The sequence below is a fragment of the Rattus norvegicus genome, chromosome 9, assembly GCF_021556685.1.
Source record: "Rattus norvegicus strain SHRSP/BbbUtx chromosome 9, alternate assembly SHRSP_T2T, whole genome shotgun sequence".
NCBI classification, from domain to species: domain Eukaryota; kingdom Metazoa; phylum Chordata; class Mammalia; order Rodentia; family Muridae; genus Rattus; species Rattus norvegicus.
Window position 1 is genome coordinate 51,814,318 of NC_141542.1, and position 25,640 is coordinate 51,839,957.

Consider the following 25,640-nt stretch of genomic DNA (forward strand, 5'->3'; position numbering starts at 1 on the left):
ACCTAAGAGGGTGAACAGAACAAGGGCAGTTACAGGTTCCATTTTGGATCATATATGATGCCCAGGAGTGAGATGACTAAAGACATTCCCCTCCTGAACAATATGCTATTCTTGAGGTGAGTTGTACTAGGACACAGAAATCAGGGGAAACATTTAAGACTCCAGTGCGAATGCATGGAGTTAGACAAGTAGAACATGCCTGCCGTGGGAACCAAGGATGTTGTAAATTTTCCAACCCAGATAAACCTGTGCAATAGAAACACAACTCATATAATGTGAATACGAGCTGTGTGCCTAGATTGGGCAGACCCGTAAGACTCGAAGTGAGTCTTAATGACCAGGATACCACCCCCCAAGTGAGACAAGAGAATGGAGTTTGATGCAAATGCAAGAGGTTTATTTTCCAGGGCATCAGGGTTGACCCTCAACCAGCTCCTCATGGTGAATGACTAGAAAGCAACCCCAATGGCTATAACAAGCAATTTATATACTTTTTAAAGGTACAGGCTACATCAGCAAGGTTACAGTTTAAACTTATTGGCTAAGCATAATGACTTTTGAATCTATTGGCTAGCAAGCATGGGTAGATTATGTCAAGCATTCAAACTCTATCTGGGACCAGAGAGTCAGGTGACCATCAGTCAGTACATTCTGTGGTTTTTCAAGAATGTTCCTGCTCCTCCCGAGAACTTTGGGTGGAGAATGGAACTTGGACTGGTCTTGACCTGAGGCCGGTGGGTATAAGGCTGGAAAAAGCCCCTAGGGTCCTTCAATCTACTACTACACCACTCTATTCCCCCAACTGTGAGGTCCCTTATTGTCCCATCCAACAGGACAGTCAACGAGGGTCCGGAGGGTACCTGGAAGAGAATGGGAGACAAGAGACACGAAGAAGGACGCTAAGACAAGAGTCTGATCAAGGCGACAAGTTTAATGCTTACAGGCTCTGATTATATACAGTAACAAGGCAGGGGGAGGAGGAAGTCTTCAGGGGGCGGGAGACCTTGATGTTCTAACCAATAGGGTAGTTAGCTCACTCCTGCAGGATGTTGGCCTAGGTTCCTTGTAGGAAGTTGGCCCCTAGCAGAAGGTCACAATCCGTGGGTCTGTAGGAAATTGGCTTTCAGCAAAAGGTCACAAGACCTGGGGCTGTAGGGGTCTGTAGGAAGCTGATTCTTTTGCAAAGGTCACCAGCCCTAGGTCTGTATGAAACTAGCTCTCAACAAAAACCTGTTGGACCACCAAATTTATATCAACACTTCTGGCAAGCCTTGTTACTGAGCAACGCTGACCACCAGATTGGTATGGATGAAAGGCCCCTGATATTAGCACTCCAAGATGGCAAGTAGCTCAGCGGGGAACGAAGTCCCTCTTATCCTTTTGGGGTAGTGCCTGTCTTAGGATCGATCGAGGAGCCCACCAGTCTTACCCGTCACTGAATACCCTGTCAGCCTTCAGGGCTTCTGTCTTAGGTGAATGGGGGTCTCGAAAGTTGCCCGTCTTTGGCGTTCTACCCAGCATGGACTGAGCAGGGGACAGAGAATCACAGTCAATGTCAGTGCCAAGGCTGAAAGGTGATGGAGGCTATTTTTGCAAGTAGGGCCAACATTAGGCAGTCCCAAGAGCCATATTGCCCAGATCGGATTGGGTGGAGATGGGAGTTGAAGCCGAGCCTTCTTTACCTAAATCCTCTAAAGCCAATCTATGATAATGCATGTGAATAGGTTTCACTGCCCAATCATCTACTTGTTGTTTAATAAGGCTAGTCAGGTGACTAAAGGCCCATGGGCCAAAAGATATGAGCAAAAGAGGACCAACCAAGGGTCCCAACAAAGAGGGAAGAAGGGCGGTCAGCCAAGGGGAGGTGGAAAACCAATTGTGATGCCAGCTCTCGCCTCCTTCCCTCCCCCATCCCCCTCCCCCTTTTTTCATGCTTTCTTTGACTAGACCTGTCTTAGCCACATAGAAACAGCATTCTTCCTTTAGGGCTGCACACAGCCCCCCTTGTTGAAGGAAAAGCAGGTCAAGGCCTCTACGATTCTGAAGGGCCACTTCAGCGAGGGAGGAGAGGGAGTCAGTAAGGTCATCCACCCCTGTTGAAGGCATTGAACATCAGCATCAATGGTAGCACTCAATTCTTGGCAGCGGCTGTTTGAAAGAACACGTGATGAAATTCCTGTCCCAGCACCACAGCTCCCAGTCCCAATAAAACAGAAATAGTGATGGCGGAGATGGGCTCGCGCCACTGTCAAGAGAGGCCAAGGGAAGAGTCATGAGACTGATCCCAAAGATGAAAAATTTCCTCAGAGGGATAATAAATTAATTGAGGAACAAGTTGGACCAAAACACAAAAATCAGAACTGTCAGTAAAAAATGCTTCGGTGGCCAAGCAAGGGGAAAGCCCATCAAGGCATATCCACCATGTATCATTTTGTGGTGGAAGGTAACTAGAATCTTTATCTGGGGAGATGGTCCGATTACAAAGATGGGTATATTGGGTGGGAGTGTCGCTTCCAACAACACACAATCCCAAACCAGATACTTGTCAAAGTGAGAGGCCATTCCATTCCCCTGTCTGCCAGCGACACAAATGGGAATTATTGGTAGGGATAACTTCAGCATCAACTGCAAAACCTTCATAGAAAGGAGACTGGGAATGATAGCACGACCAACAATCATTTACCACAGAGGGAGAAGTAGCATTAATTGTAAGAAAAGTCTGATTAATCAAGGTAAGAATCAGACTCTTGGTCTCTGGAGAAGAATATGCAGCTTGAGGAACTAACGGGGTAGATGCAATTGAAGGAAAAGTAATTATTTTGAGAAGAAGTGGGGGATCCAGGCAGAGTGGGAGAGGGTCCAGGAGGGAACTGAGGAACCAAAACAGGACAAGGACCAATGGAAATGGGAGCAGAAGGATGCACTGGCTCTTTTAAGTAATTTTATAGTAAAGGTAACTTCCTTGGGGCTGCACATAATCACATTCTTCTGGGAAAGAATATCTCTTTCCCCAGAGATTAGTAGGTAAATCTGGTATAACATAAGGAATAACAGTTCCTGAATTGCCTTCAGAATCTGTCCAATTTAGGGTCTGAGCACTGACCTGAGGATTTTTAGAATGTCCTATACACTGGAGATGGGTGTCAGAATCAGTCAATGGCCATGTAGCGGGCCAAAATTTGCTTGAAATGATTGTGGCATCAGCCCCAGAGTCTAACAGACCTTGAAAAGACTTTCCCTTTAACTTAAGAATAAGCATGGGGCGAGAGGCAGAAATCCTTTGAGCCCAAAATACCTCAGATATTTTACGTTCTTTTGGCTCTCTGGAATCTTTGTATAAGGATTGTTAATTGAAGTTTTGGGAAGCAAAACTAACTGAGCAATGGCCTGTTAAGTGGATATAAATATGGGATCGTTGGAGGCCCTGGCCAGGACCTGGATTTCCTCATTTTGCCCTGTGTCTATTATTCCTGGAGTAATCTGAAGCCCTTTAATGGAAGAGGAAGCACGGCCGGATATCAGGCCCAAAGTCCCTGGAGGCAGGGCCCGGATGCCTTCTCAGGTGTTAAGATTGTGCCGGAGGAGGCACAGAGGTCCATCCTGAGCTACCACTTGTGGCCCGCCAGAGATCAGCCACGGAGCAAACTGGGGAACATGGGAAGCCTAAGGAACAAACCCTATTGCCCCGGGGTCTGTCCGTGGGAAGGGGGCGGGAGGCTGCCCCCATAAGAAGTTTCCTGACAGGCGAGAGGGCAGAGGGCGTCCCTGACTGTCAGTCTTGGCCCTGCATTCTCTTGCCCAGTGGCGGCCATGATGACAACGGGCACTTAGGGTTGTAGGGCTAGGGCATGCGGATAGAGCGACGTCCATCTCTCTCTGTCCTGTCAAGTTAGTTTTTCCTCTGTGATTCATCTTGGGATAAGGGCATTCTCACATGAAATGGCCCACCTGTTTGCAATTAAAGCAGGTCTTGGGGGTGTTTGACACCCCAGCCCACTGTAGGACAGCACCAATTGCTAGTCCGATAGCATGACTGGTCCCCGCTCCAGCACATAGGCAAACATATTCAACTAAGGTCTTAGAACAGTGGTGTTTTAAAATATCTTGGCAGGCTGGGTTGGCGTTCTCATAAGCAAGTAGTTTTATAAAGGGATTCTCAGGCTCTTGTATGCCAAACAGCCGTTCAGCCTTTTCAGCGAGTCGGCTGATGAAGGCACTGTATGGCTCATCAGGTCCCTGAAGGACCTTAGTTAAAGTTGCAGAAGCACCGTTCTTTGGAGGAAGTTTTTTCCAAGCGGCCAAACAGGCTTGACAGACCTGGACTAAAGGCCCGGGGAGAAGGGGAGGGGGGACAACAACATTTGTGACTCAAGAGTATGATATGATGGCTCCCCTAAAAGTTTTGTTGCAGTCCAGGAGCGGGAGCTGACATGAGAGTGATTTTTGGTTTTAATTTCTTTTACTGCCTCAGTCATTTCAGATTTCCATAAAACAAAGTCTCCTCCACTCAAGGCAGCTCTAGCCAATTGGGAAAATTCCCGTGGGGTGAACCACCCCTCTGTACTGGACTCAAGCAAAGCCAAGGTAAAAGGAGTAACAGGTCCATAATTAGAAACAGCAGCCTTAAGTTTCTCTAAGACCTTAAGATCTAAGGGCCTGTAAAGATACCGAGGCAGGCCCTCTGGGGCCGGATCAGTGGTGGTGGTCTCCTCCTTGGGGGAATCTTGGGTCTCAGGTTCTGGTTCTCCCTCAGAACCTTCCTCTGGCTCAGAAAGCTTACTAGGCGTAGAGGGGTGACACTTTAGCTAGGACATTAGGCTTTTTCCACTGAGCTTGTCCTTTAGGTGAACTTTCATATGTCCTTTTTCTGTCCTAATTAGCTCAATGTTGGAGTCTCAGGCAAGTCGGCTCCCCACACCTTATAACTTGTGGTTTCTCCAGACCACGTGCTTCATCTCCATCTTCCTTCCACCTCCTCTCCTCTGTAGTCCCCTTCTCTCCTCCTCCCTCTCCCCCCAACTCTTCAGCTCCACCTTCCCTTCCCCTGCCCAATCATGATTCTAGCCTTTATTTTACAAGTTAAAATGGGGAGAAGGTTCTGATGAAGTCACCTGAGTACGTGATTCACTCCCTGTCCCAGGCAGCCCCTCTTGGGGAAGCGTAATTAGCATCAAAATACAAACAGCACCAGGGCAACCCACAGGAGTACCCTGAACCTGTCTGAGTTACTGTGGTATTACATAGGCAGGAGCAACGGGGGAATGGGGGCACAGAATTACCTACACAGAGCCCTTGTCTCTGCAGTGACTGCAGAGTGATTCAGCTGGGACCTGCTGGCTGCCACCTGCAATGCTGAGCTTCCTGATACTCTGTTACCAAGGACTTGAGGGTTGCTCCATCACAATATGGGGGAGGGCAGGGATTGGCATTCAAGCATCACCAACACTCCTCAGATCTGTGTGAGACGGAGTAAACACTTGTTGGTTAACACTTGTTGGTGGCTTCAAGATGTAATGGGCCAGAATCTGTTAGGGGACTCTGTGGGAGGTGTGGACATGGGTGGAGTCCGTGGATGAGGTTGATTGGGTGTCAGAGATGCCAATACCTTATTAGGGCCTAGACCTATAGGGTGTAGGCTGTGTAGGTCGTCACTTATCTAATTTGATTTTAAGGAGGCTGCCATAGTTCCTTCCTGACCAAGCCAGCTCAGTCAGTCTGCGATAGCAGTTTGGGGGGGGGGGGGGGGAAGGTGATGTAGCCTCAAAAGTAGCCTTCGGGTTAGGCCAGAGCTCCTTTTGGGTGTGGCCTAGATGTTCGAGAGAGTCAGGTAAGTGGCTATCATCAATTTCAGCTAACACTTTAGATTTTAGGTTAGGTAGAGTGGGGGGGGGGGTCTTCCAAACACGACTTCATAAGGGGTTAAACCTAACGTATAGGGTGTGTGGTGCACCCTATAGAAAGCGAAGGGGAGGAGAACCACCCAATCCCCATCAGTCTCAAAGTTTAATTTAGTAAGGGTCTCTTTAGAGTTCTAAGCATCCTCTCTACCTGCCCTGAGCTTTGGGGCCTGTAAGCACAATGTAGTTTCCGATTCACCCCAGTGGCATTAGCCATCCCGTGTTACCTGAGTAGTGAGGACAGGTCCCTTGTCAGAGCTTAGGACGGCTGGCATTCCATACCTGGGAAGCACCTCCTCTGGTATCGTTGTGAGCACTGTTGGTGCTGTTTCATGCCTAGTCGGGTAGGCCTCTGTCCATCCCGGAAAGGTGTCTACAAGCACTAGTAGGCACCTGTAACCATATTCCCCTGGTCTTACCTCAGTAAAGTCCATTTCCCAGTGAGTGCCAGCCAGGTTTAGCACCCTCCAGCCTGGGGTTGATTCTCTGCATTAGTGAGCTTACAGCTCAAGCACTTGGATGCAGTCTGTTTGACCTGGGACCTGAGATTGAGGATCTGTAGGTCTGCCTTTCTTATCAGATCCTTGATTTTCGTGGTGCCCAAGTGGGTTGTCTGGTGTATACGCTGGAGCAGACTGGCTGCCAAATTGGTGCGCAGGATTATTTTGCAGTCTCCGGTGAGCCACCAGCCCTCAGGCTTATGGGTCATAGGGAGTTTGTGGATAGAGGTGGCATCCTCTTTGGAGTACTCAGGCTTCTCTGGTAGGATTGGAGCTCCTGGGTCAGGCAGTTGGAAAGTCAAAACTGATATAGGATTGAGAGCCTCTACCTTGGCTGCCAAATCTGCCACATTGACTGCCTTTTGCTTTAGGCATAGTTGCCTTTTGGGCACGGCCTGGGCAGTCTATAACTATAGCCAGTTTCTTTGGAAGCCAAAGGGGCCTCCAACAGGTTTAGGGTCTCCTGTTTGCTTTTAAGTCTTTCCTCCAGCCGTCAGGAGTCCTCTCTCCTGATAAATAGCCCCATGGATACAGGCTGTGGCAGAGGCATACCCGTTATCGATATAAATGTTGAGTCTTTTGCCTTTTCCCAATTTTAAGGTGTCTCTTGGGCGCCGTGAGTTTGCCCCGTTGTGCAGCAGTGCTAGGTGACAGGGCAGACACCCATATAGTTTCTGAGTCTGATAACGCTGCCGCCCCCGCACCTTTGTCCATCGAGCATAAAGCCGTAACCCTCCGTGATCCAAGTGGTTTCTGCATTCAGCAGCGGCCCGGGTTTGATAGGTCTTTCCCGAGTCGGTGCACCTGGTTCAGTGTGCCCACGCAGTCATGAAACGGGGTCTCCAGACCAGGGTCTGGTAGCAGAGAATCTGGGTTCAGGGCAGCCCTTGGTAGAAAACGGACACGCGGGGGGCTTAGCAGACTTTGGTAGTGAGTTATGCGTGTACTGCTCATCCAACGATCTGGGGGTTGTTTGAGAACCCTTTCGATGGCATGGGGAGTAGTAATGCAAACTTCTTGCCCCAGAGTCAGTTTGTCTGCGCCCTTGACTAGCAAGGCTGTGGCAGCAATAATTCTCAAACACGGAGGCCATCCAGAAGCCACAGGGTCTAATTTCTTTGATAGGTATGCTACTGGGCCTAACGTTTGAGTGAGGACTCCTTTAGCTACTCCTTTGCTTTCGTCTAAATATAGATAAAAGGGCTTGGTGACGTCAGGTAGCGCCAATGCGGGGGCTGCTAATAAGGCCTGTTTGAGTCGATTGAAAGAGCTTTCCTGGGTCTCAGTCCATTGGAAGGGCTCCTTTTTTTTGGTGGCCTCATGGAGGGGCTTTGCCAATTCTGCAAAATTAGGGACCCAAAGACGGCAGAATTCTGCCAACCCCAAGAATTGTTTGACCTTCTGTATTGTAGTTGGTGTGGGGACCTTCAAAATGTTATCTATTCGTACCTTCGATAGCAATCGTTGGCCCCCTTTTAGGGTATATCCCAAGTACATTACCTCTTGTTGGCAGATTTGAGCCTTCTTATATGATGCCCGATAGCCTAGTTTTCCCAGTGTCATTAGCAGGTCTTCAGTACTCCGTAGACATTCTTCCATGGTCTCTGCTGCCACCAAGAGGTCATCTATATATTGCAAGAGGGTGGTATTGGGGTGTTCCCGCCTGTACTCACCCAGATCCTCACGTAGAGCCTTGTCAAAGATGGTTGGTGAATTCTTGAAGCCTTGTGGCAGTCTGGTCCATGTTAGTTGTCCATTGAATTCTTTTTCAGGATCGTGCCATTCAAAGGCAAACAGAGGTTGGCTCTGGGGGGCTAAAGGCAGGCTAAGGACAGCATCTTTGAGGTCCAATACTGTATACCAACTCTTGGAAGGATTTAATGAACTCAGGAGGGTATGTGAGTTTGGTGCTGTTGCATGTATGTCCATAACTCTCTTGTTGACCTCTCTGAGATCCAGGACTAGTCTATAGTCATCAGAGTTGCGCCTCTTGATGGGCTTTAGGGGCGAATTCCACTGGGACTGGCAAGGCACCAGTATGCCCAAGTCTATGAGCCTTCTGATGTGGGGCATGATACCTGATTTGGCTTTTTGGGAGATTGGGTACTGTCTTACCTGGACAGGAGTTGCTCCTGGTATCAGTTCAACGCAAATGGGGGTCCTATGGTCTGCCAACCCCATTCCTCCGGTTTCTGCCCAAGCTGAAGGGAATTTGGTTAACCAAGTTGAGATTTCATTTGGGAGAGAGCTTGGTCTTTGGTGCAATTTATATTCATCATCTAGAGGCAGGGTGATTTTGTGACCAGGGCACCCTCTGTGATCTGTGACAGAGTTCCCTTTTTGATCAAAAGAGTTCTGAGTTCCTATCTCGGTCAGCAAGCGGGGGTTGGGGCAGTTGAAGGAGCAGGATACCTGGCCTGATCCAAGATCCACTGTTCTTTGGGTAGTCTGTGCATACTGATTCATACCAGTGGCCCCCTGTTTCCACGATTTCTTTGAGGACAGTTTGCCATGGGATTGGGTTTGGACTGAGTATTGTGCCCCTGTGTCTACTGAGAAACTACTGGGTTTCCTCTCCACTTTAAGGGTTACCCTGGGTTCAGGGAGGGGGTCGGAACCCTGTCCCCCTTTGTCCCTCTTTGTAGGTTTCTTGGGGCAGTCCCTGACCCAGTGTCCCATCTTCCTACAGTACGCACATTGGTTCTTTCGGAGCGCTGGCTTATCCTTTGGTTGGGGCCGCTTACCTTTTCCGTCTTCGAGTTGGTGCCGTTGGCGTCGTTTCTCTTCCGGGGAATCTGCCATAAGGGTCATGGCCAACCCTCGATTCCGTGGCTCCTCGTAGGTTTGCAGCTGTTTCTTCTTAAGTATTTCTCTGTTGTCAATCGCTTTCTTAGCTATTACCAGCAACTCCTGCAAACTCTTCTCCTCTACCCTATCTAGTCTCTGCAATGTGTCCCTGATGTCACAGGCGGCCTGATTGACAAAGGTCGTAATGACTGCCGACTTATTCTCAGGTGCCTCTGGGTTTAGGGACGTGTAGGTGCGATAGGCCTCCTTAATCCTTTCTAAATAGGCTTCGGGTGGTTCTTTCCATTCCTGATGCACACTACGTACCTTGGCCAAATGAGTGGGTCCCTGTCCAGCCGCCCTGAGACCTCTCATCAGAGTCTGGTGGTAGACCCGAAGACTCTCCTTACCTTCTGCCGAGTTAAAGTTCCAGTCTGGTCTGGTCGAGTCAAAGCCTGCGTCAAACAGAACTTGTTTAGGAATAGGGCTCTCATTTGCTCCTGGAACCAATTTTATAGCCTCAATTAAAATCCTCTCTTGCTCCTCTCTAGTGAAGAAGATCTTCAAAAGCAATTGACACTCATCCCAGGTGGGCTGGTGGGTTAAAATGACAGAATCTATTAAGCTAATTAACGCAGCTGGTTTCTCTGAGAACCGAGGGTACTTCATTTTCCAGTTATATAGCTCTCTAACGGCTAGTTGGTTCCTCTCATCGTCTTGGGGGCCTATTGCCCTTAAGGGGTGAATCATGGATTCAGCCGTGGGCGGCTGAGGCAGCTGTTGTTGGGCTTTCTCTTGGATGCGAGGTGGGATCGCCAAGGGGGGCCCTTGAGCCCCTCCTGGGGCCTCAGGTTGAGGACCTGGGAGACCCCCTAGTGGGGGTCGGTAAGGCGGATGTGAGAGGAGGAGGTCTTCCTCAGTGCCACCCTGCAAGACAGGATAAAGAGGGTTCCTTGGGTTAGTTTCAGTTTCTCGTGGCTCAGGGTTGAGGTCTTCCTCAGTGCCACCCTGCAAGACAGGATAAAGAGGGTTCCTTGGGTTAGTTTCAGTTTCTCGTGGCTCAGGGTTGAGGTCTTCCTCAGTGCCACCCTGCAAGACAGGATAAAGAGGGTTCCTTGGGTTAGTTTCAGTTTCTTGTGGCTCGGGGTTTTCCAGGGAGAGTATGGCTATGCTTGGCTGCTTTGGCAGCCAAGGCTTGAGCCATTTTGGGGGGTCCTGGACCAGATCCAGCCAGGTGCTGATGTAGGCGATTTGGGCTGGGCGTCCCGGTCGTCCAAAAATGATGATATCCCGGGTCCTAAAAATCTCGGGCAGGTAATAAGTCCCCTCTGGTGGCCAGCCAACGTTGAAGGTTGGCCATTCCTTCCTGCAAAAAGCGGCCAGTCTTTTCTTCTTAACAACAAAGCCTCGACTTCTAGCCCTAATTTTATAGTCCTTGAAATGTTCTAAGAACACAGATAAAGGAGTGGTCTGGGTCTGTCCCATGGCGTCAGTCACAAAGAATTAAGACAGACGGAGAGCAAACAGAAGGGCGAAAGTCCTCCTGGGGAGGACCGCCTCTTGCCGTGCGACTTTGTCTCTTCAACTCTAGGAGGGGAATCCAAACCCCTACACGCGGCTCGGGGGCGGCTCCCAAGTCCCGTGGTACGGGGCGTCATGCGCGTCCGCCCAGACCGCCTGCAGGCTACTGGTTTTAAGGGTGGAGTGCCGAGACACAGAGACAGAGGACAAACATTCAGACACTTACCGGCCGGGTTTTGACTCAACGGTTCGGAGGTCCTGGGGGACTTGGGGATCCCGGATGAGCCTCCCAAATGTTATGCCCAGATCCCAGGGTCCCCAAAGACCACCAGGAGTCGAACTCGTATGCAAAAGCAAAGAGCCTTAGTTCAAGCCCGAGCCGGGACCCTCAGGATCCTCCTTCACAGCAGGGCAGCACAGAAGGTCCGGAGCTCCTAAAGCTCAGCCTTTTCAGAGTGGTTACAGCAGGGTGAGGGGCGGGGCTTATCAACTTGGCAGGCTCGTGATTGGCTAACAATGGTGTCCGTTGGTTTAAGAAATCTATCTATAGGCTCTGGAACTGCAGTTGTTTTCCCGCTAAAGGCCCGAGTGTAGGATGACTCCTTCCGGGACAGTTTTGTGGTTTCCCCAGTAACTGGAGTTTAACTTAAGGAAAAGGCCTAGTGTATAAAGTGCAGGCCTGGATACAAGACGGAGTCTGCCGTGTCAAGTTGGGGCCCTTCACAGGAAGGGAGGTTAAAGGATAGGAGAAAACTACCGAGGAAAAATCAGGCACTGAGAGACCAGTTCAAAACTAGGGAGCCACACTGCTTCCTGGTGGGAGGCATTGATGGGGAAGGGAGGGGAGGAGTGGAGAGCAGAAGCTGCTTCCAAAACAAAACAAACAAACGGTAAGGCCGGCTAGGTGAGAAACCGGTTGTGCCGCCTTCAGGACAAGCTCACTGTTTTGAACAAGCCTCAAATCTAATTTGCATGACCGGCAACGAGCAGATACCATGTTGAGAATCTATTGCTAAGAAAAGTGCTACATTGGGAGCCCAAGAAAAGGAGGGGGCAGAGTACAGTAACAATCCAGTGTCGATTGCCACTGCCTGTGGCGGAAGGGTGCGGCAGCAAGAGGCGGGACTAGCACAGACAAAACTCCAAAACAAAACCGCTAGCTGTGAGCAACTTCCTGCTCGAGGAGGCCGCGTCTGCTCCCTTCCCTTCTCTGCTTTCTTCTCAGTTCCCATTTCTTTGCTTTGCTTGTTCCACTCCACGTTTTCCCTTTACTCCAGGTCAAGAATCTGGGAAGGGGACGGCGGAAGAAACCTCCGTATCGGCACTCCACAGTGTCATTTTGAAATTGTAAATATTTCTTTTAACTTCAACATCTATAATTCTGGATCTATAATGTAGATGACAGTTGTTATATGTAACTGAGGTAAATTACTCCTGGGCAAAATAACTCGTTAAAAGAGCTGTTCCCATACCGGGAGTCGAACCCGGGCCGCCTGGGTGAAAACCAGGAATCCTAACCGCTAGACCATATGGGAGCTGCCGGTAGGTGTCTCTCGTTTTCTCTTATGATACCTACGTCATTAAGACCGCCTGTATAAACTCCACCCTCCCAAATCATCATCTTCGCTTCCTAGAAAACAATGAAGGACGCCTGCATTCGGCAACTGCCGGAACCAGTGACCCGAAGGATAGAACTTTTTTCCGTGCGTGAGAGTGGGGACAAAGTCAGTAACCAGCAGCGGATGGCACTGTCTTCACCCTACCCCAGCGGCCATAGTGTAACTCTTTCCAGAGCCCACCACACCCGGAGCCCAGCCGCGCAGTAAATGTCTTTGTGTCTGTACCTAGTTTAATCTCGTGGACTCTGGCAAGATCAGCGTTCCAGGAGAGGTGGTCCTGCAGGAAGAGTTTAAGATCAAAACGGTTGTGTTCTCTGTCCTCTCTCCCACGTAGGGATGCTACTTTACTGACAGAAGAATGTTAAGACGCTCAGCCTCCTGGCGTTCTGGTGGATAGTGGGAAAGCGAAAACTAGTGGGTTCTTGCGAGGTCATAGCCCACCTGGTTTACACACTGTGCCCATCTCAAATTAAAAACAAAACGAAGGAACAGGGTCGTTTTCTTTCTAGTCACAATAGCCCCATGCATACAGGAACCAGAGAGCTAGAAGGGGAGAAAGTGCTCTCTTATCTCTCACAGGTCTATAATCCGCTGTTATTCTTCTTGCTGTTTATCACTAAAAATTGGAAGCTTTATAGTTTTCAGAGATAGACAGCCAGAAATACATACAGCCTGGACGGTGGTAGAAGAGCTGGGTGCCAGACTCACTTAACATGCAACTGAAACCACAGTTCATCACAATCCCTTTATTACTGTATTACTACGATCCCAAATCCAAACATCACAGAAATTCGATTTTCCTTGAAAAATTGATTTAAGAGGGTCTGGAGTGATGGCTCATTGATCAAGAGCACTTCCCTGCTGGGGTGCGAGGCGTAAAGGATGAAAGGGGGTGGCTCACGCCTTTAATTCCAGCACTAGTGAGGTACAGGCTACTGGACCTCAGTGAGCTTGAGGCCAGCTTGGTCTACAGAGCGAGTTCCAGGACAGCCAAAGCTACACAGAGAAACCCTGTCTTGAAAACACAAAAAACAAACAAACAAACAAACAAACAAACAAGCAAAAACAACAGAAGAGCAGTCCCTAGCCACTCTTCCAGTTGATCCAGCACCCACGGGAGACATATCACCTCTTCTAGCCCAAGGACCACATGGTGCAGATTACATGCTGGCAAAACACCCATACGCTGAAATAAAATGAATTAAGAAATGAAAGAGCTTGGTGAGTTACTGTAGCTTTCACTTTATTCAATTTTTTCTGTACAAGTTTGTGTTTTATAATTCATAAGTAGAAAAACCAATATAAGCAAAATTAACAAATTAGGAAGAAATATTTACACCCCACAAACAATTATATTCCCCTCCCCAACTGGAAAGTTAGCTCAGAAAAAAAGTGAAGCAGGACACGGTTCCCAGATGAGGGAATACACAGTCAGCAAAAGAGGCTGGGTCTCACTTCTACAAGCTGACACAATCAGAAAGGTCTCCTTGATCTCCACCTTTTATTCAGAAGCAATACTTCCTGGAGCTATTGTGGGTGTGTGGGTGTGTGTGTGTGCATTGCCCAGGCTAGTCTGTCATTCCAGGTCTTAAGTGATCCTCCTGCTGTTGTGACTGCAGGTGAAAGATCCCCGCTTGACATCAGCACAGCCATCTCTTAAGAGTGAAATATTTTAAGTTGGCCTCTGCTTAGCCCCTAGACGTTAGACCAGAAAGTACAGAAAGCATGTTCCCACCCACTTCCCAGGAAGTCGGCCGACCACAAGAACAGATGGTATAGACTGTCCTGTTCTCAGAACTGCAGGGCGGGAAACATCTGCCAAGTCAGATACTTTTAGTGCTAAAATAGCTGTGATCTTGTTTTACCTCTCACTTGCACTGCCCATATAAACTGTGTGGTTCTGCTGTTCGGGGCTCTTCACATCCCTCCTGCGTGAGTACCGTGTCAAGCCCCGGTGCACTGGTATCCCGAGTAAACCTCTTGTTTTTGCATCAAGATGTGAGTCCCGTGTGTTCGTGGGGTGGTATGCATCCTCAGGATTGGAGCGAGGGTCTCCTCAATCTGAGGGTCTTTCACAGGTATGCACTAGCATGCCCAGCCAGAGGTATGTTTACTGACTGGAATTGTCCTGCTTGACTCCCTTTCCTCCCAGTTGTCATTCCTGCATTTCATTATCCCAGCTGGCTGATGCAAGGTTATTCACGAGGTCACTGTCTTGCCACAGGGAGGAAGGCCATTTGAGACCATGGGCCTACAACAAGTTGCTCTCAACACTGTGTAGCTTGCTTCATCAAACTTCATAACTCAACCTCAGGCCTCGAAAAGTTGGAAACAGTGCAGGCTAAGGACATATCTAGGAGGGGCATCAGCTAAGACAGGGGCTGTTTATGAAAGAAGGCCTAAGACAAGGCAGTAGCATCCACATCAGCTATGCTCAATGCCTCGAAAAGTAGATGCAGGTCAGGCGGGCCCAGGGTCCAACTCCTTCAGTTTTCTCTGGAGGCCTCGGAGCTGACTTAGACCCCAGTTGATGCGAGTCTGGAGGCTGGCTATATCTGCAGCCAGCTGTAGGCCTGTTGAGAGAAGAGGAATGTCATCATGGCAGGATACACGGACCCCTCATAGACTACAGGGATGTTAGACCTCCCTAGCCTGTACAATAGTACTAAAATGGTCCACATATGCTATCACTTGAACCACACCTTCACCTCACCTGTGCTAAACCATCATCTCCTCAAAAACAAAAACCCACCCTTGATTCACTGTACTTGGCAGGAATAAGCGAGCACCTCACAGATCACGCAAACCTCTTTGCCCTTCCAGCATCAAACTCCATCACTGTTCCAAGTTGATGTCCCTCCACCCTTTTCCTGCACCTGAGCATGAATCACCCTCCTCAGTCCATCCACCTCTAGGTGGCACCCACCTCTGTTCTCCATTCCTCTACCTTATCCAGTAGGCCAGGCAGGCCTGTCTTTACTCTCTACCAGGCAGCATGGCTGATGACTCTCTCTAGCCTTCCAGGGAATGTTTTCTCAAAAGTCTTGCTGTGGGGCTGGAGAGGTGGCTCAGAGGTTAAGAGCACTGACTGCTCTTCCAGAGGTCCTGAGTTCAATTCCCAGCAACCACATGGTGGCTCACAACCATCCTTCTTCCGGTGTGTCTGAAGACAGCTACAGTGTATTCATATAAATAAAATAAATCTTTAAAAAAAAAAAAAAAAGTCTTGCTGTGTAGGACACCCTACTCTGGGGCCCTATTCCTTGGGACTCCTTGACCCTCAACTCATCTCCACCTCAATTTTTATGTGCACCAGTGTCAACAACTCAGGAAATTAAACACCTCCAAATCTGTCAGTCCAGACATGTGTCCCCATCCACAGTCACCTCTCACCTTTTCCCTGGCTGCTGCCTACTGCCTGCCCACAGGTCAAATAGCTGTCTTCTGCTCCTGCATCTATCTGTCAGCAGACACTGGGGCTTCCACTTGTGCAAATTCCCACTACTCACCCCACTCCTAGTGCCTCTACCTACATCCCAAGCTGGCTGATGCTGGCACCCACTTCCTCTTTCTGCTCTCTCTCTGTCCTCACTCTACACCCACAGAACTCGTTACTCTGTTGGTCCTGCTGATTCACTCTGCTGACTCTGGGTCTGCACGTGGCTCTAGAGGTCCTTATGGAAACCTCACTAGGGTCTGGCTCCCTGGACCCAGCTCCTGGTACTCCAGCTCTCTGAACTCCTCAGCTTTTCCTCCAGCCCAAATACCTCAGGGCTTTTGCCCGAGTAGCTAGACCAACTTAGGGTTTAGTTGGTCTCCTTAGCTACAGCACAGTTTGCTGGGATCACTTACAAAGCTCTTCCTTTGTCTCCTGAGAGGCCTGTTCTGTCCCATCTTCATAATACAGTCCCGGTCCACTCCCCTCCCTCCCAAGTTACTTTTTCATGACTTTTGGAGCCTGAAACTACAATAAAGGACCATGTGCCTATCTATTTATACATTGTCTCTCTTCCTATACAGAATAAATTCCCATTTTATCCTGGCTGCTAGTATATCCGTTAGCAGTCAACAAACATGAACCTAGAAGGCTAAAAACAGCCAGTGAATGCTTGGGGCGGGGTGGGGGTGGAGGGGCGGACCTCAGCAGATATTCAACACAGTTTTGCTATCTTGAAGACTTGCAAAGTCTTCACGTGATGTTAGTATTCAAATGTTCCCTGTAGAAAAGGGTTAGAATTCAGTACATGGCTATAAAGCCAACAGGGTCCACTCACCATCCCGGAAGCTGGCTTGGGCCTGCCGCAGACTATGAGGAACCAAGATTCCAAACCAGTTCAAGGGATCTTGAGGAACTACAGAGGATCCTGACTCTTTGGTCTTGGTAGGGCCCTTGCGCCTGCGCAGAGCTGGAGAAAGAAAGGTTAATGGCCATCCAGTCCTCCTGGGAAACAATGAAGTTGGATGTTTCCCCAACCTTTTTGTGTGTCTGGAAATAGTAACTTTGTAGTCCAGTTGACTCTTGGTCTACTCCGACTTCCAGGACAGACAATTCTGTCTGCCTGTAACAAGATCACAGACTGACTTTGCCCATTTTACCTAAATGTGATGAAAGACCCTGAAATGTCCCCAATCTGTTTCAGGAATGATGCACTGGATTTAGAAGTTTATTTCCAAGGAACCCCTAGATATAGGGATATGCATTTTCTGTTCAGCTGAGCTCCTTTGACTGCAAAATAGACCCCACTATAAAACAGCCTACCTATAACTTCTTCTTTAAGGATTAAAGTACCAAAACAAACTCCATTTTGTTTTTCAGACTCCATTTTAAGCTAACTTGACCTCAGAGTGACTTGGTCTCTAACCTTGAGTTCTGAAAAAACAAACAAACAAACAAACAAAACCAACCAAACAAACAAACCAAAAAGAAAACCCAAGATATTCTTGGCAGTTGCAAAACGGACATAACAGCTGTGGCCAGTCGGTAATGACAGGGCGGGCTAAGAAAATAGGAATCGTTCCCAGGTCAAGATGCTCCTTCTAGAACGTGTAGTCCCTTCTTGTGGTTTGACCAGATGCTGTGAACCAATCAGCTTAAACACCAACATCCCTTAACCCTCTTACCTAATCATGTAACATCAAGGCTTGGAATAAACCCCATTCCCTTAGACCTCCTCGGGTCGCTCTCCTATCCTGTTACTTTGAACCCTACACTAGCAAAGTATAAAGAAAAAAACGTCTTCCTTAGACATTCAACTCTCCAGCTCAGGCGCTCTCCATTAATGAAGTAACTTCCTTAAATGTTCAATGAGTTTTGCCTTTAGCATAGAGTAAGGGCTGACAGGAGGAAAGGAAACTCACATGCTTCGCTAGGCCCCACTTCCTCGGGGATCTGGGCGTTAGCTTTGATCACTCTGAAGGTCTGGGGTCCATCCTGGGCCTCGCTGAAAGAGAAGGGAAGATGAACTCTGGCCGCGCAGGCCTAGGTCCTGCCCGCCCACTCTATATGGGGGTGAGGTGGTGGGAAGGGAAACGAGGGCGGGGGGGGGGGGGGAACGGTGAGGGGGGAACCTCACCTGGCGCGCACGCAGACCTGAGGCTCCATACGCGAGGCATACTGCAGGGGCCCTACCGACTTGGCTCCCATGGCATAGCGAGCCTTGGCAAGTGAAAGCCAACCCTGGGGAGACAGGAGGACTTGAGACTGTTTCGCTCCCTGTGCTCGCTTTTCTATCCCTCCCTCCATTCCCCATGGCCCACCTCCTCCACCCGGGCGTTCAGTGCGGCCCTCTTCGCCTCCAGTTCCTCCAGGTCACTAAGCAGCTGTAGGCACTTTGAGTCCAATTCCTCTCGCAGGGCCTGGACCTCCATGGTCCAGGTAGTCTTGGGACGCGGAGGGGCAGAGCCACTTCCTTCCGAGCCCTCTAATCACTGTGAGCCCATGTGCATGTCAGCCAATCAACGCTCGAGATCCGCCCTTAGGAGGCGTTCCTAATCGTGGCCCGGAAGTCAAAGGTTTCAACTTCCGGGTGACCCGTGTCAACGGCCTGCATGAGGGTTAGCTTCTGGAACGGAACATTTCTCGAATCAGATGGCTATGAAAAGTCGAGTCCAGGAAGCCATCCACGCAGTTGCCACTCTTACTTTTTCTTAGCCTACTGCCTGACTGGCTCAAGCGTTGGTGAAGCCACGGACGGACTTATTTATCAGGGCGGCCTTAGGCCACATGACATCCCAAATTCGGGTAATTGATTGGTTGTCGGTCTGACCAATCACCTTGCGACGCCATTCGCCATTTTAAGATGGGGCAAGCTGCACGGCAGTGGAATTGAGTGAAGCCCCTAAAGGCCTTCCTAGTTGAGGGCGGAAGTGTCGCTGCGAGGTTCCGTCAGCGACCGAATAGTCCGGACTCGTGAGAGAGCGACGCTCATCATGGTAGGATGGTTTGAGTTCGTGTTCTGGTTTAGGGGGAAAGAAGTGGGGTACGGGAGGGCTGAGTTGTGGTCCTCGGTGCTCCGGAGTGGATGGTGACCCTATGTATTCTCTAGCTTCGTCGGGAGGCTCGCCTACGCCGCGAGTACTTGTACCGTAAGGCCCGGGAGGAGGCGCAGCGATCCGTTCAGGAGAAGAAGGAGCGAGTCAAGCGTGCTCTAGAAGGTAAGGCCTCCCTGTGCTCTTGGGTTTACAAGTCCTTGCTAGAGCATGCTGCACAGAAGTGTAAACGCGTTTGAACTTCTTGTATTTATATTAGTGCGGCTGAGCGTCTTTCCTTTCTTTGCCTGTTAGTTAGGACTTCTCACTGGTTTCTGAATGGACCCACCATGTGATGGCATGGCCGTTTATGCTGCAGTCGCCCATGTTTACAGATTGATTGCTAGTTACAGAATATCAAGTTTTTCTTTAGTTTTAAGACTTTTGCCTCAGTGGGCTCGTGGCGGCGCACGGCTTCAATCCCAGACCTCCGGAAGCAGACAGGCCAACCTCTGTGAATTCCAAGACAGCCAGAGCTAAAACAGAATCCCTGTCTCGAAAAACTAAAAAGCAAAACAAGCAAGAAACCTTTGTCTCGTCTTATTGATTCCCATATCTAGGGATGGGTCTACAAGAATCCTTGGTATTTGTTCTTGCTGTCTTCTTTCAAAACAGAAAAATCTGTTGATTGTTATAATTGTCTTGCATTTTAAAACTCTTATTCCATTTAAAATTTGCCATTTGCTTTGCAAGTTAGCTTAAAACTTTGCCTTTCGTTAATCCACATTTTCATTTGCCCTATTAAATAAAGGCCCTATATGACAGAGCTTAAGTGGAAATGTTCTATTTATCCCTATTTTGGCTTTGAATCCAAGGAGCTTTGAGTCTCCCGTCTGGTAGTACATCGTCCCTGGTACTGGTGACCAAATTCTGTTCCTATGTTTTAGTAATATAGAGTATATGTGTGTTATGTAAAGTTTGTTTGAGTAAAACTTAATGTTAGGGCTAGAATTGTACCTCGGCTTGAGTGCTTGCCTAGCACGAAGGAGGTTCTGGATTCTGTCCCCAGCCTAACTAAACTGGGCCTAGGGGCCTATGCCTATAGTGGAACACTGGTAAGGTGGAGGTTAGAGGTTCAAGGATTGCTTTGGCTGTAGAGTTCCAGATCAGCCTGGGCTGATACAGAAGATGTTAAGCGTCTGTGACTCATCATCATAATTTAAAAGTGGAAAAGAAGAGTGGAGATGACTGGAAGAAATTTCTCAAGGGTTAAGAGCACTTACTGTTCTTTGAGAGGATCCAAATTCATTCTCACTACCCATATAGAGTGACTCACAACTGTCTGTAATCCCAGCTCCAAGGGATCCAGTGTCCTCTGGCCTTAGCAGCTCCTGACACATGTGCGTGTAACTCAGTCAGACACACACATATACAGAAAGATGATGAGTATATTAACATTTATAACTATCACTATGTCCAATGCTACATTAAAAGCAACTGTTTTAAGCTATTATTTGTGTTTACATTATGCTTACTTATATCTCTAAGTTATGATGTTTGAGTTACAGGCCTAAGGATGTATATTAGAGTATGTGTTTGGCTGCTGTGCCTGTTGGGTTTGGGGGCTCAGTATCGTTTCTAAGATGCAGAAGGTATGGTCGGACTTAAATTCTTGTAAGTATCCTGTGACAGATAAGAGCTTTTCTTCAATTGGTAGCTAGAAGGAGTGCAGCTGCTCTGACTCTTCCCTGCTTCGCTCACATGCTAGAGAAGCAGATCTGGGCCTCAGCCCTGGCTGTCCCACTGTAGTCCACAGAAAGAATCTCTGGCTCACAGCCAGCTGCGGCCATGCACCTTGAGGTATTCTGTACATCCAGACAGCAGTGTTCTCTTTTTTTTATATTGTTGTTAATTGTTCTTTGAGGCAGGGTCTCGCTATGTAGAGTTGTGTGGCCTCACTATGCGGACTAGACTGTCCTCAAACTAAGAGATCCCCTGACTTTGCCTCCCGAGTGCTGGGACCAAAGGCGTGCAGAGGACCTTAGTATGCAATGTGAAGACCTGAAAGTCACGGTCTCCCTTCCTACTTAAGAAGCAGTTTCTTTCTTTTTTAAGTATGACTACTCCGATCGCATGTTCACCTGAATGCCAGAAGAAGATATCAGATCCCTTTATAAATCAGGGTCTTAACCTGCAAGCAAACTGCCCACCAGTACATTATCAAAGTTTCTTTAAATTTTTGTCTGGTTATAAAAATATTGATGATGATATGAAGAAGTATTTAGAAAGTGAGCTCCCCAGTGACGTTATAGTTGACAATTAGATGAAAAGAAGTTGGTAGCTAAGTGTGGTGCCATACCCTGTTATCGACACACTCAGAAGCCAAAGCAACAGGCTTCTCAAGACCATGTCTCCAATGAAATAATTAAAGTAGTTGGTTTGTTCCTTCTGTATTTCTGTACTGACTCTTTTGAGAATGTTAAGGAAGAACATTCCAGGGGCTTTCCTATTAAGTTTGTATTCCCTAGTGAACCACACAGTATTGTATACATTGGTGAGCCTGCTTGTGTCTCATTCTGCCCCTGTCTCTTCCTTGCAGAAAACCAGCTGATTCCCACCGAGTTACGCCGGGAGGCTCTCGCATTACAGGGGTCCTTGGAGTTTGATGATGCTGGTGGTGAAGGTAAACAGCTCTGCAGCTTTCTTCCACACTGAACCAACTTCTGTGCCCACTGGGCTCCATGTCCTCCTTGGCCACACTGGGCCATTTCCCACCTGATAGAAGTGTCCAGGTGAGCAGTCTCTGTCCCTGTCCCCAGGTTCCCTCCTGTCTGCCTGGGTGGCATCTCCCTGGACAGGTGATTTCAGTTCCATTTATACAGCGAGCACAGTAGCTTTTATCTATGCTCACTCTTCCTCACCGGAGTGTCTGCTGGAGCAGAAGTATTCTTAGCACCGGTACCCAAATGGATTATTCACTGCATTACTCAATAAGCAGGAGAAAAATCATGGATGCTATAGATAGTGGTGAGAGGAGGGAGTCTCTTACCGCTGGTTTTAGCTGTTCAGACTTTTGCCACCATAGACTGCTCCATTGCTCACTTGTGTTTGGTCACTGGTGGGCTGGTAGCTGCTCTCCTGGCCACTAGAGGTATATTTCCGTGAGGTTCTCGTGAGCAGAGTCAGCCAGCACTTGTATTGCCTCTTGTTCTCCTGACAGGTGTAACCAGCCATGTGGATGACGAGTACCGATGGGCTGGGGTTGAGGACCCTAAGGTCATGATCACTACCTCCCGAGACCCCAGTTCTCGCCTGAAAATGTTTGCAAAGGTACTGGGGACAGGGAGTAGGGAATGCCCAGGCCTGGTGGCCCCGATTCTAATTTGGCATTGGTCCATGAGCAGGAACTGAAGCTGGTGTTCCCAGGTGCCCAGCGCATGAACCGAGGTCGGCATGAGGTTGGAGCGCTGGTTCGAGCTTGCAAAGCGAATGGGGTCACCGACCTGTTGGTTGTCCATGAGCACCGAGGCACACCTGGTAAGGCCTGCTGGGGGGCAAGGGACCGTGGGCTGTTGTCTTGGCAGAGTGTCTGACAGCCTCTCCCCTACAGTGGGACTCATTGTCAGCCATCTGCCCTTCGGTCCTACTGCCTACTTCACACTGTGTAACGTGGTCATGCGGCACGACATCCCTGACCTGGGCACCATGTCAGAGGCTAAGCCCCACCTCATCACTCATGGCTTTTCCTCTCGACTGGGCAAGCGGGTGAGTATCGGCACCCTGTGGGGAGGGCTGAGGCTCAGGCCAGCCCTGTGACTCTGTCCTTGTGTCTCCAGGTGTCTGACATCCTTCGCTACCTATTCCCTGTGCCAAAAGACGACAGCCATCGGGTTATCACCTTTGCCAACCAGGATGACTACATCTCATTCCGGTGGGTCCATGAGCTGAGTGTGGGCCTATGGCCTTTGTAGCCCATGGGCTGACCCACATACCTACCTCTGCCTCCTTTCTCCCCAGGCACCATGTCTACAAGAAGACAGACCATCGAAATGTGGAGCTGACTGAGGTCGGGCCTCGATTTGAGCTCAAGTGTGAGTTTGGGGCTTTAGTTTATGGCTGAGGGAGGGTTGGTGGGACTTGGCTGTTTGTGGGATGACATCTCTCTCTTCACCCTAGTGTACATGATTCGCCTGGGCACACTGGAGCAGGAGGCTACCGCAGATGTAGAGTGGCGCTGGCATCCGTATACCAACACAGCCCGCAAGAGGGTATTTCTGAGTGCTGAGTGAGCTGAGCCGCCAGCCAGTTGGGACTGACTTGTCACGGACAGATTGAGTAATCCTAGGTGGAGACAGGAAGGATCTAAGTAAAGTCTCTGTCCTCATCCTACCAGCTGCCTCTAACTGGTTACAGTGGGTCTACTGTCCAGACAGACCTGAAAGATGAAGCCCACAAAGCGTCTGTGGGGGGGATCTAATGCCTCTGGACTATGAATTCACCCTCAGGCTGGGGTAGGGGTACAGATCTGCACTGGAAAATGAATGGTTACCTTCTTGGGAGTTAGGCCCTGTGAGCACTTTTTCCTGTGCTTTAGGGTCAGTCTTTGTCACCAGCAACAAACCATTCAAGAGCTAGCCTAACTTGTCGCTTCAACTCTGCCAAGCAGGTGCACCCTCCTCTAACTGCGAGCTTCTCCACTCAGCCTCTTTGTTCGCCAAGATAACGACTCTGAAACTTGATGTTTCATGAATAAATTCCTAGGCCAATAGCTAGTGCCTGTTCCCTGCCTCACTCATAACTCAGTTACCTGTTTGTTTTACTTTATGAGTGCCATATGGCTGGTTACTGTCTCCGTTTTATGCGACCATCTCCTGTGCCTCAGACTTCCAGAATGGGATGTCCTGCCTCCTATTTCTTAGCTCATTGGCCATAAGCTTTTTTATTGACAGGTGATATTTCCATACAGAACACAAGAGATTCTCTCTGCACCCTCCCTCTTTCACATGAGACAGAGTGACACCCACAACCTGCCTACCATACCTCTAACTCTTGTAGCTGTATGGGCTATCCAACAGCACAGAAGGAGAGCTAGTGCTGCCCAGGGAGTTGCCTCAAGAGTCTGTGCTACAGCCTCTCTCAACCTACTGCCCTCTCTGTACCCAAATCCCTGTACTTCCCCAAGGGCCCTGGGTTTATATGAAATGGTTGTCAAGACCCTGCAAATGCTCTAGAGCTGGCAGAGAATGCTGGTGATGAGACCCATCACAGTTAGGAGGAGGCCTCTGAGGAAGCATGTCAAACAGGATAAGGGAGACGTCTGCATGCTATTATGAAAACTGAACAACAGAGAGAAAAGAAGCCATCTGGATGACATGCAAGGGCCTTGAGGTCCAGTAAGAAGTGAAAGGGAGCCATAGGACCCACTTAGACCAGTGCTCTGCAATGGTGGGATCACAACTCCAGCTCATGAATCAAGTTGTCCAAACAAGGCCTCTGGGACTCTCCCATAGCTTTGTGGTGTGTGCGGGTGGGCATGCATTGAAATTTCAAAATACAAGTAAAATCATGTGATCTCCTGTGTTTGTTTCGAGACATGGTTTCTCTGTATAGCCCTGGTTGTCCTGGAACTCATTCTAGCCCAGGCTGGCCCTGAACTAAGAGATCCGCCTGCCCCTGCCTTGTGAGTGCTCAGATTAAAGGCATGCACCTCTATAGCCCAGTTCTGTTCATTTCTTATGGCTACCATAAGGAATTATTGTGGAGCAGATAGTTTAACAGAAATTAGTTCTAGAGGTCAAGACTTGTTGGTCCTCTGCCATGACAACAGCCCAAGCTCCCTCACCCTCCAGCAGGTGCAAGGTCAGGGCATTTCCTCCCTCCTAAGGCTGAGTGTGTTGGAGATGGGGATCTGTTTGCTTCTTGGCTTCCGATTGTTGCAGCAAACGGCTACCACCATAGCACTTCAGTGTCAGGGTGGGGTGGGGCCTTCATCTTCAGTGCTGCCTCTGTCCACCAAGTCTCTTGAACATTTCTCTCAGAAGAACCTTTGTTATATGTGCTTACTGCCTGGGTCCATCTCATTTACAATGCTGAACTCAATCGTATCTGCAGAGGCCCTTTCAAATACACCATTATTTACAGACTTTAAGAATTAGGAATTTTTTTTGTAATGTGCAAGAGAATTTTGCCTGTGTATATGCCTGCGTACCACGTGAATGCCTGTTGCTGGATGAGGCCAGAAGAAGGTATAGAATCCCTGGGTCTGGAGACAGTTGGGAGCCATCACATGAACCCTTGGAATTGAACCTCCATCTTCTGCAGGAGCATCTAGTGTTCTTAACACCTGAGCCAGCTTTTGTAAATTAATTTGTTGTTTCTTGCAGCTTCCTACACACTCTGTATCTTGCATGTTTACTGTTTTAATTATGCTATGACAGAAAGGCTTCTGGTCCGGCCCCTGTGGAGTTTAGCCTCTTAGAGCTCTTTGGACACCTCTTCATCTAGAGTTGGGAAATTTGAAAATATCTCCTCTCTGAGTTCATTGGGCATGAAATTCCTCTCCTTGTATGCCCATAATTTTGGCCTTTTCATAATGTCCCAGAGATCTTGTGAAAGACCCAAAGGGTTTTCGCCATCCTTACACCTTGATTGTCTCAGGTCAAGATTAGGCCAAGTACTAGCTTCCCACCTCTGGTCAGGGGTAGGCCAAGTTTCATTCTCCACCCACAGTTCTCAGGAGGAGCAGGGACATTGTTAAAAAAAATTGCAGAATGTACTGATAGTTGTTGTAGTAAAATTATAAAAAAAAAAAAATGCAGTTTTTTTACCCACTCTAGATCCGGCACCAC

General features: G+C 48.7%; 3 protein-coding genes, 1 long non-coding RNA gene and 1 other non-coding gene across 11 annotated transcripts; 2 read left to right on the top strand and 3 right to left on the bottom strand.

Annotated features, from left to right (window-relative positions):
• Nucleotides 1-911: 911 nt before the first annotated feature.
• On the bottom strand, nt 912-11,162 carry Foxo1l (forkhead box O1 like). Of its 7 annotated transcripts, none has more exons than XR_015629458.1 (3): nt 6,125-11,162; nt 5,280-5,455; nt 912-2,148 (listed from the first exon to the last, which is right to left on the bottom strand). XR_015629458.1 is itself a non-coding variant. In XM_087568973.1 (3 exons), exons 1-3 carry the CDS (start codon nt 10,667-10,669, stop codon nt 7,960-7,962), a joined length of 1,677 nt encoding a protein of 558 aa, XP_087425099.1. In that variant the 5' UTR covers nt 10,670-11,162; the 3' UTR covers nt 912-7,959. The 7 variants fall into 7 exon arrangements, 4 of the variants coding, with proteins under 4 accessions (XP_087425099.1, XP_087425097.1, XP_087425098.1 ...); XM_087568973.1 differs by having other exon boundaries at nt 912-8,022; nt 8,513-8,598; nt 9,142-11,162; XM_087568974.1 differs by lacking the exon at nt 912-2,148 and having other exon boundaries at nt 8,513-8,598; nt 9,142-11,162.
• On the top strand, nt 10,907-14,237 carry LOC120094660 (uncharacterized). Its single transcript, XR_015629459.1, has 2 exons — nt 10,907-12,247; nt 12,340-14,237. It is a non-coding gene; the product is annotated as an uncharacterized LOC120094660 (long non-coding RNA).
• Trnae-uuc5 (transfer RNA glutamic acid (anticodon UUC) 5) lies at nt 12,169-12,240 on the bottom strand. Its single transcript has one exon. It is a non-coding gene; the product is annotated as a tRNA-Glu (tRNA).
• A 441-nt stretch (nt 14,238-14,678) lies between the features above and the next one.
• Vma22 (vacuolar ATPase assembly factor VMA22) lies at nt 14,679-18,643 on the bottom strand. Its single transcript, NM_001108793.1, has 5 exons — nt 18,082-18,643; nt 17,898-18,001; nt 17,683-17,765; nt 16,599-16,730; nt 14,679-14,897 (listed from the first exon to the last, which is right to left on the bottom strand). The coding sequence occupies exons 1-5, from the start codon at nt 18,190-18,192 to the stop codon at nt 14,785-14,787; spliced, it is 543 nt and encodes a 180-aa protein (NP_001102263.1). The 5' UTR covers nt 18,193-18,643; the 3' UTR covers nt 14,679-14,784.
• Imp4 (IMP U3 small nucleolar ribonucleoprotein 4) lies at nt 18,422-23,560 on the top strand. The gene is made up of 9 exons (NM_001009700.1): nt 18,422-18,756; nt 18,870-18,978; nt 21,392-21,475; nt 22,013-22,122; nt 22,197-22,329; nt 22,403-22,557; nt 22,629-22,723; nt 22,810-22,883; nt 22,969-23,560. The coding sequence occupies exons 1-9, from the start codon at nt 18,754-18,756 to the stop codon at nt 23,079-23,081; spliced, it is 876 nt and encodes a 291-aa protein (NP_001009700.1). The 5' UTR covers nt 18,422-18,753; the 3' UTR covers nt 23,082-23,560.
• The last annotated feature ends 2,080 nt before the right edge of the window (nt 23,561-25,640 follow it).

What these genes read in the sequence shown, in the direction of transcription:
- Foxo1l (XM_087568971.1), bottom strand. Translation starts at nt 10,669, where the DNA reads ATGGGACAGACCCAGACCACTCCTTTATCTGTGTTCTTAGAACATTTC. An exon ending in CCAACTCGAAGACGGAAAAG is followed by an intron (nt 8,599 to 9,141) that starts GTAAGCGGCCCC and finishes AATTCCCTTCAG; the next exon opens with CTTGGGCAGAAACCGGAGGA.
- Vma22 (NM_001108793.1), bottom strand. Translation starts at nt 18,192, where the DNA reads ATGGAGGTCCAGGCCCTGCGAGAGGAATTGGACTCAAAGTGCCTACAG. An exon ending in TGAACGCCCGGGTGGAGGAG is followed by an intron (nt 18,002 to 18,081) that starts GTGGGCCATGGG and finishes CTGTCTCCCCAG; the next exon opens with GGTTGGCTTTCACTTGCCAA. An exon ending in CAGGTCTGCGTGCGCGCCAG is followed by an intron (nt 17,766 to 17,897) that starts GTGAGGTTCCCC and finishes CTTCTCTTTCAG; the next exon opens with CGAGGCCCAGGATGGACCCC.
- Imp4 (NM_001009700.1), top strand. An exon ending in TGATGATGCTGGTGGTGAAG is followed by an intron (nt 21,476 to 22,012) that starts GTAAACAGCTCT and finishes TTCTCCTGACAG; the next exon opens with GTGTAACCAGCCATGTGGAT. An exon ending in GCCTCGATTTGAGCTCAAGT is followed by an intron (nt 22,884 to 22,968) that starts GTGAGTTTGGGG and finishes TCTTCACCCTAG; the next exon opens with TGTACATGATTCGCCTGGGC.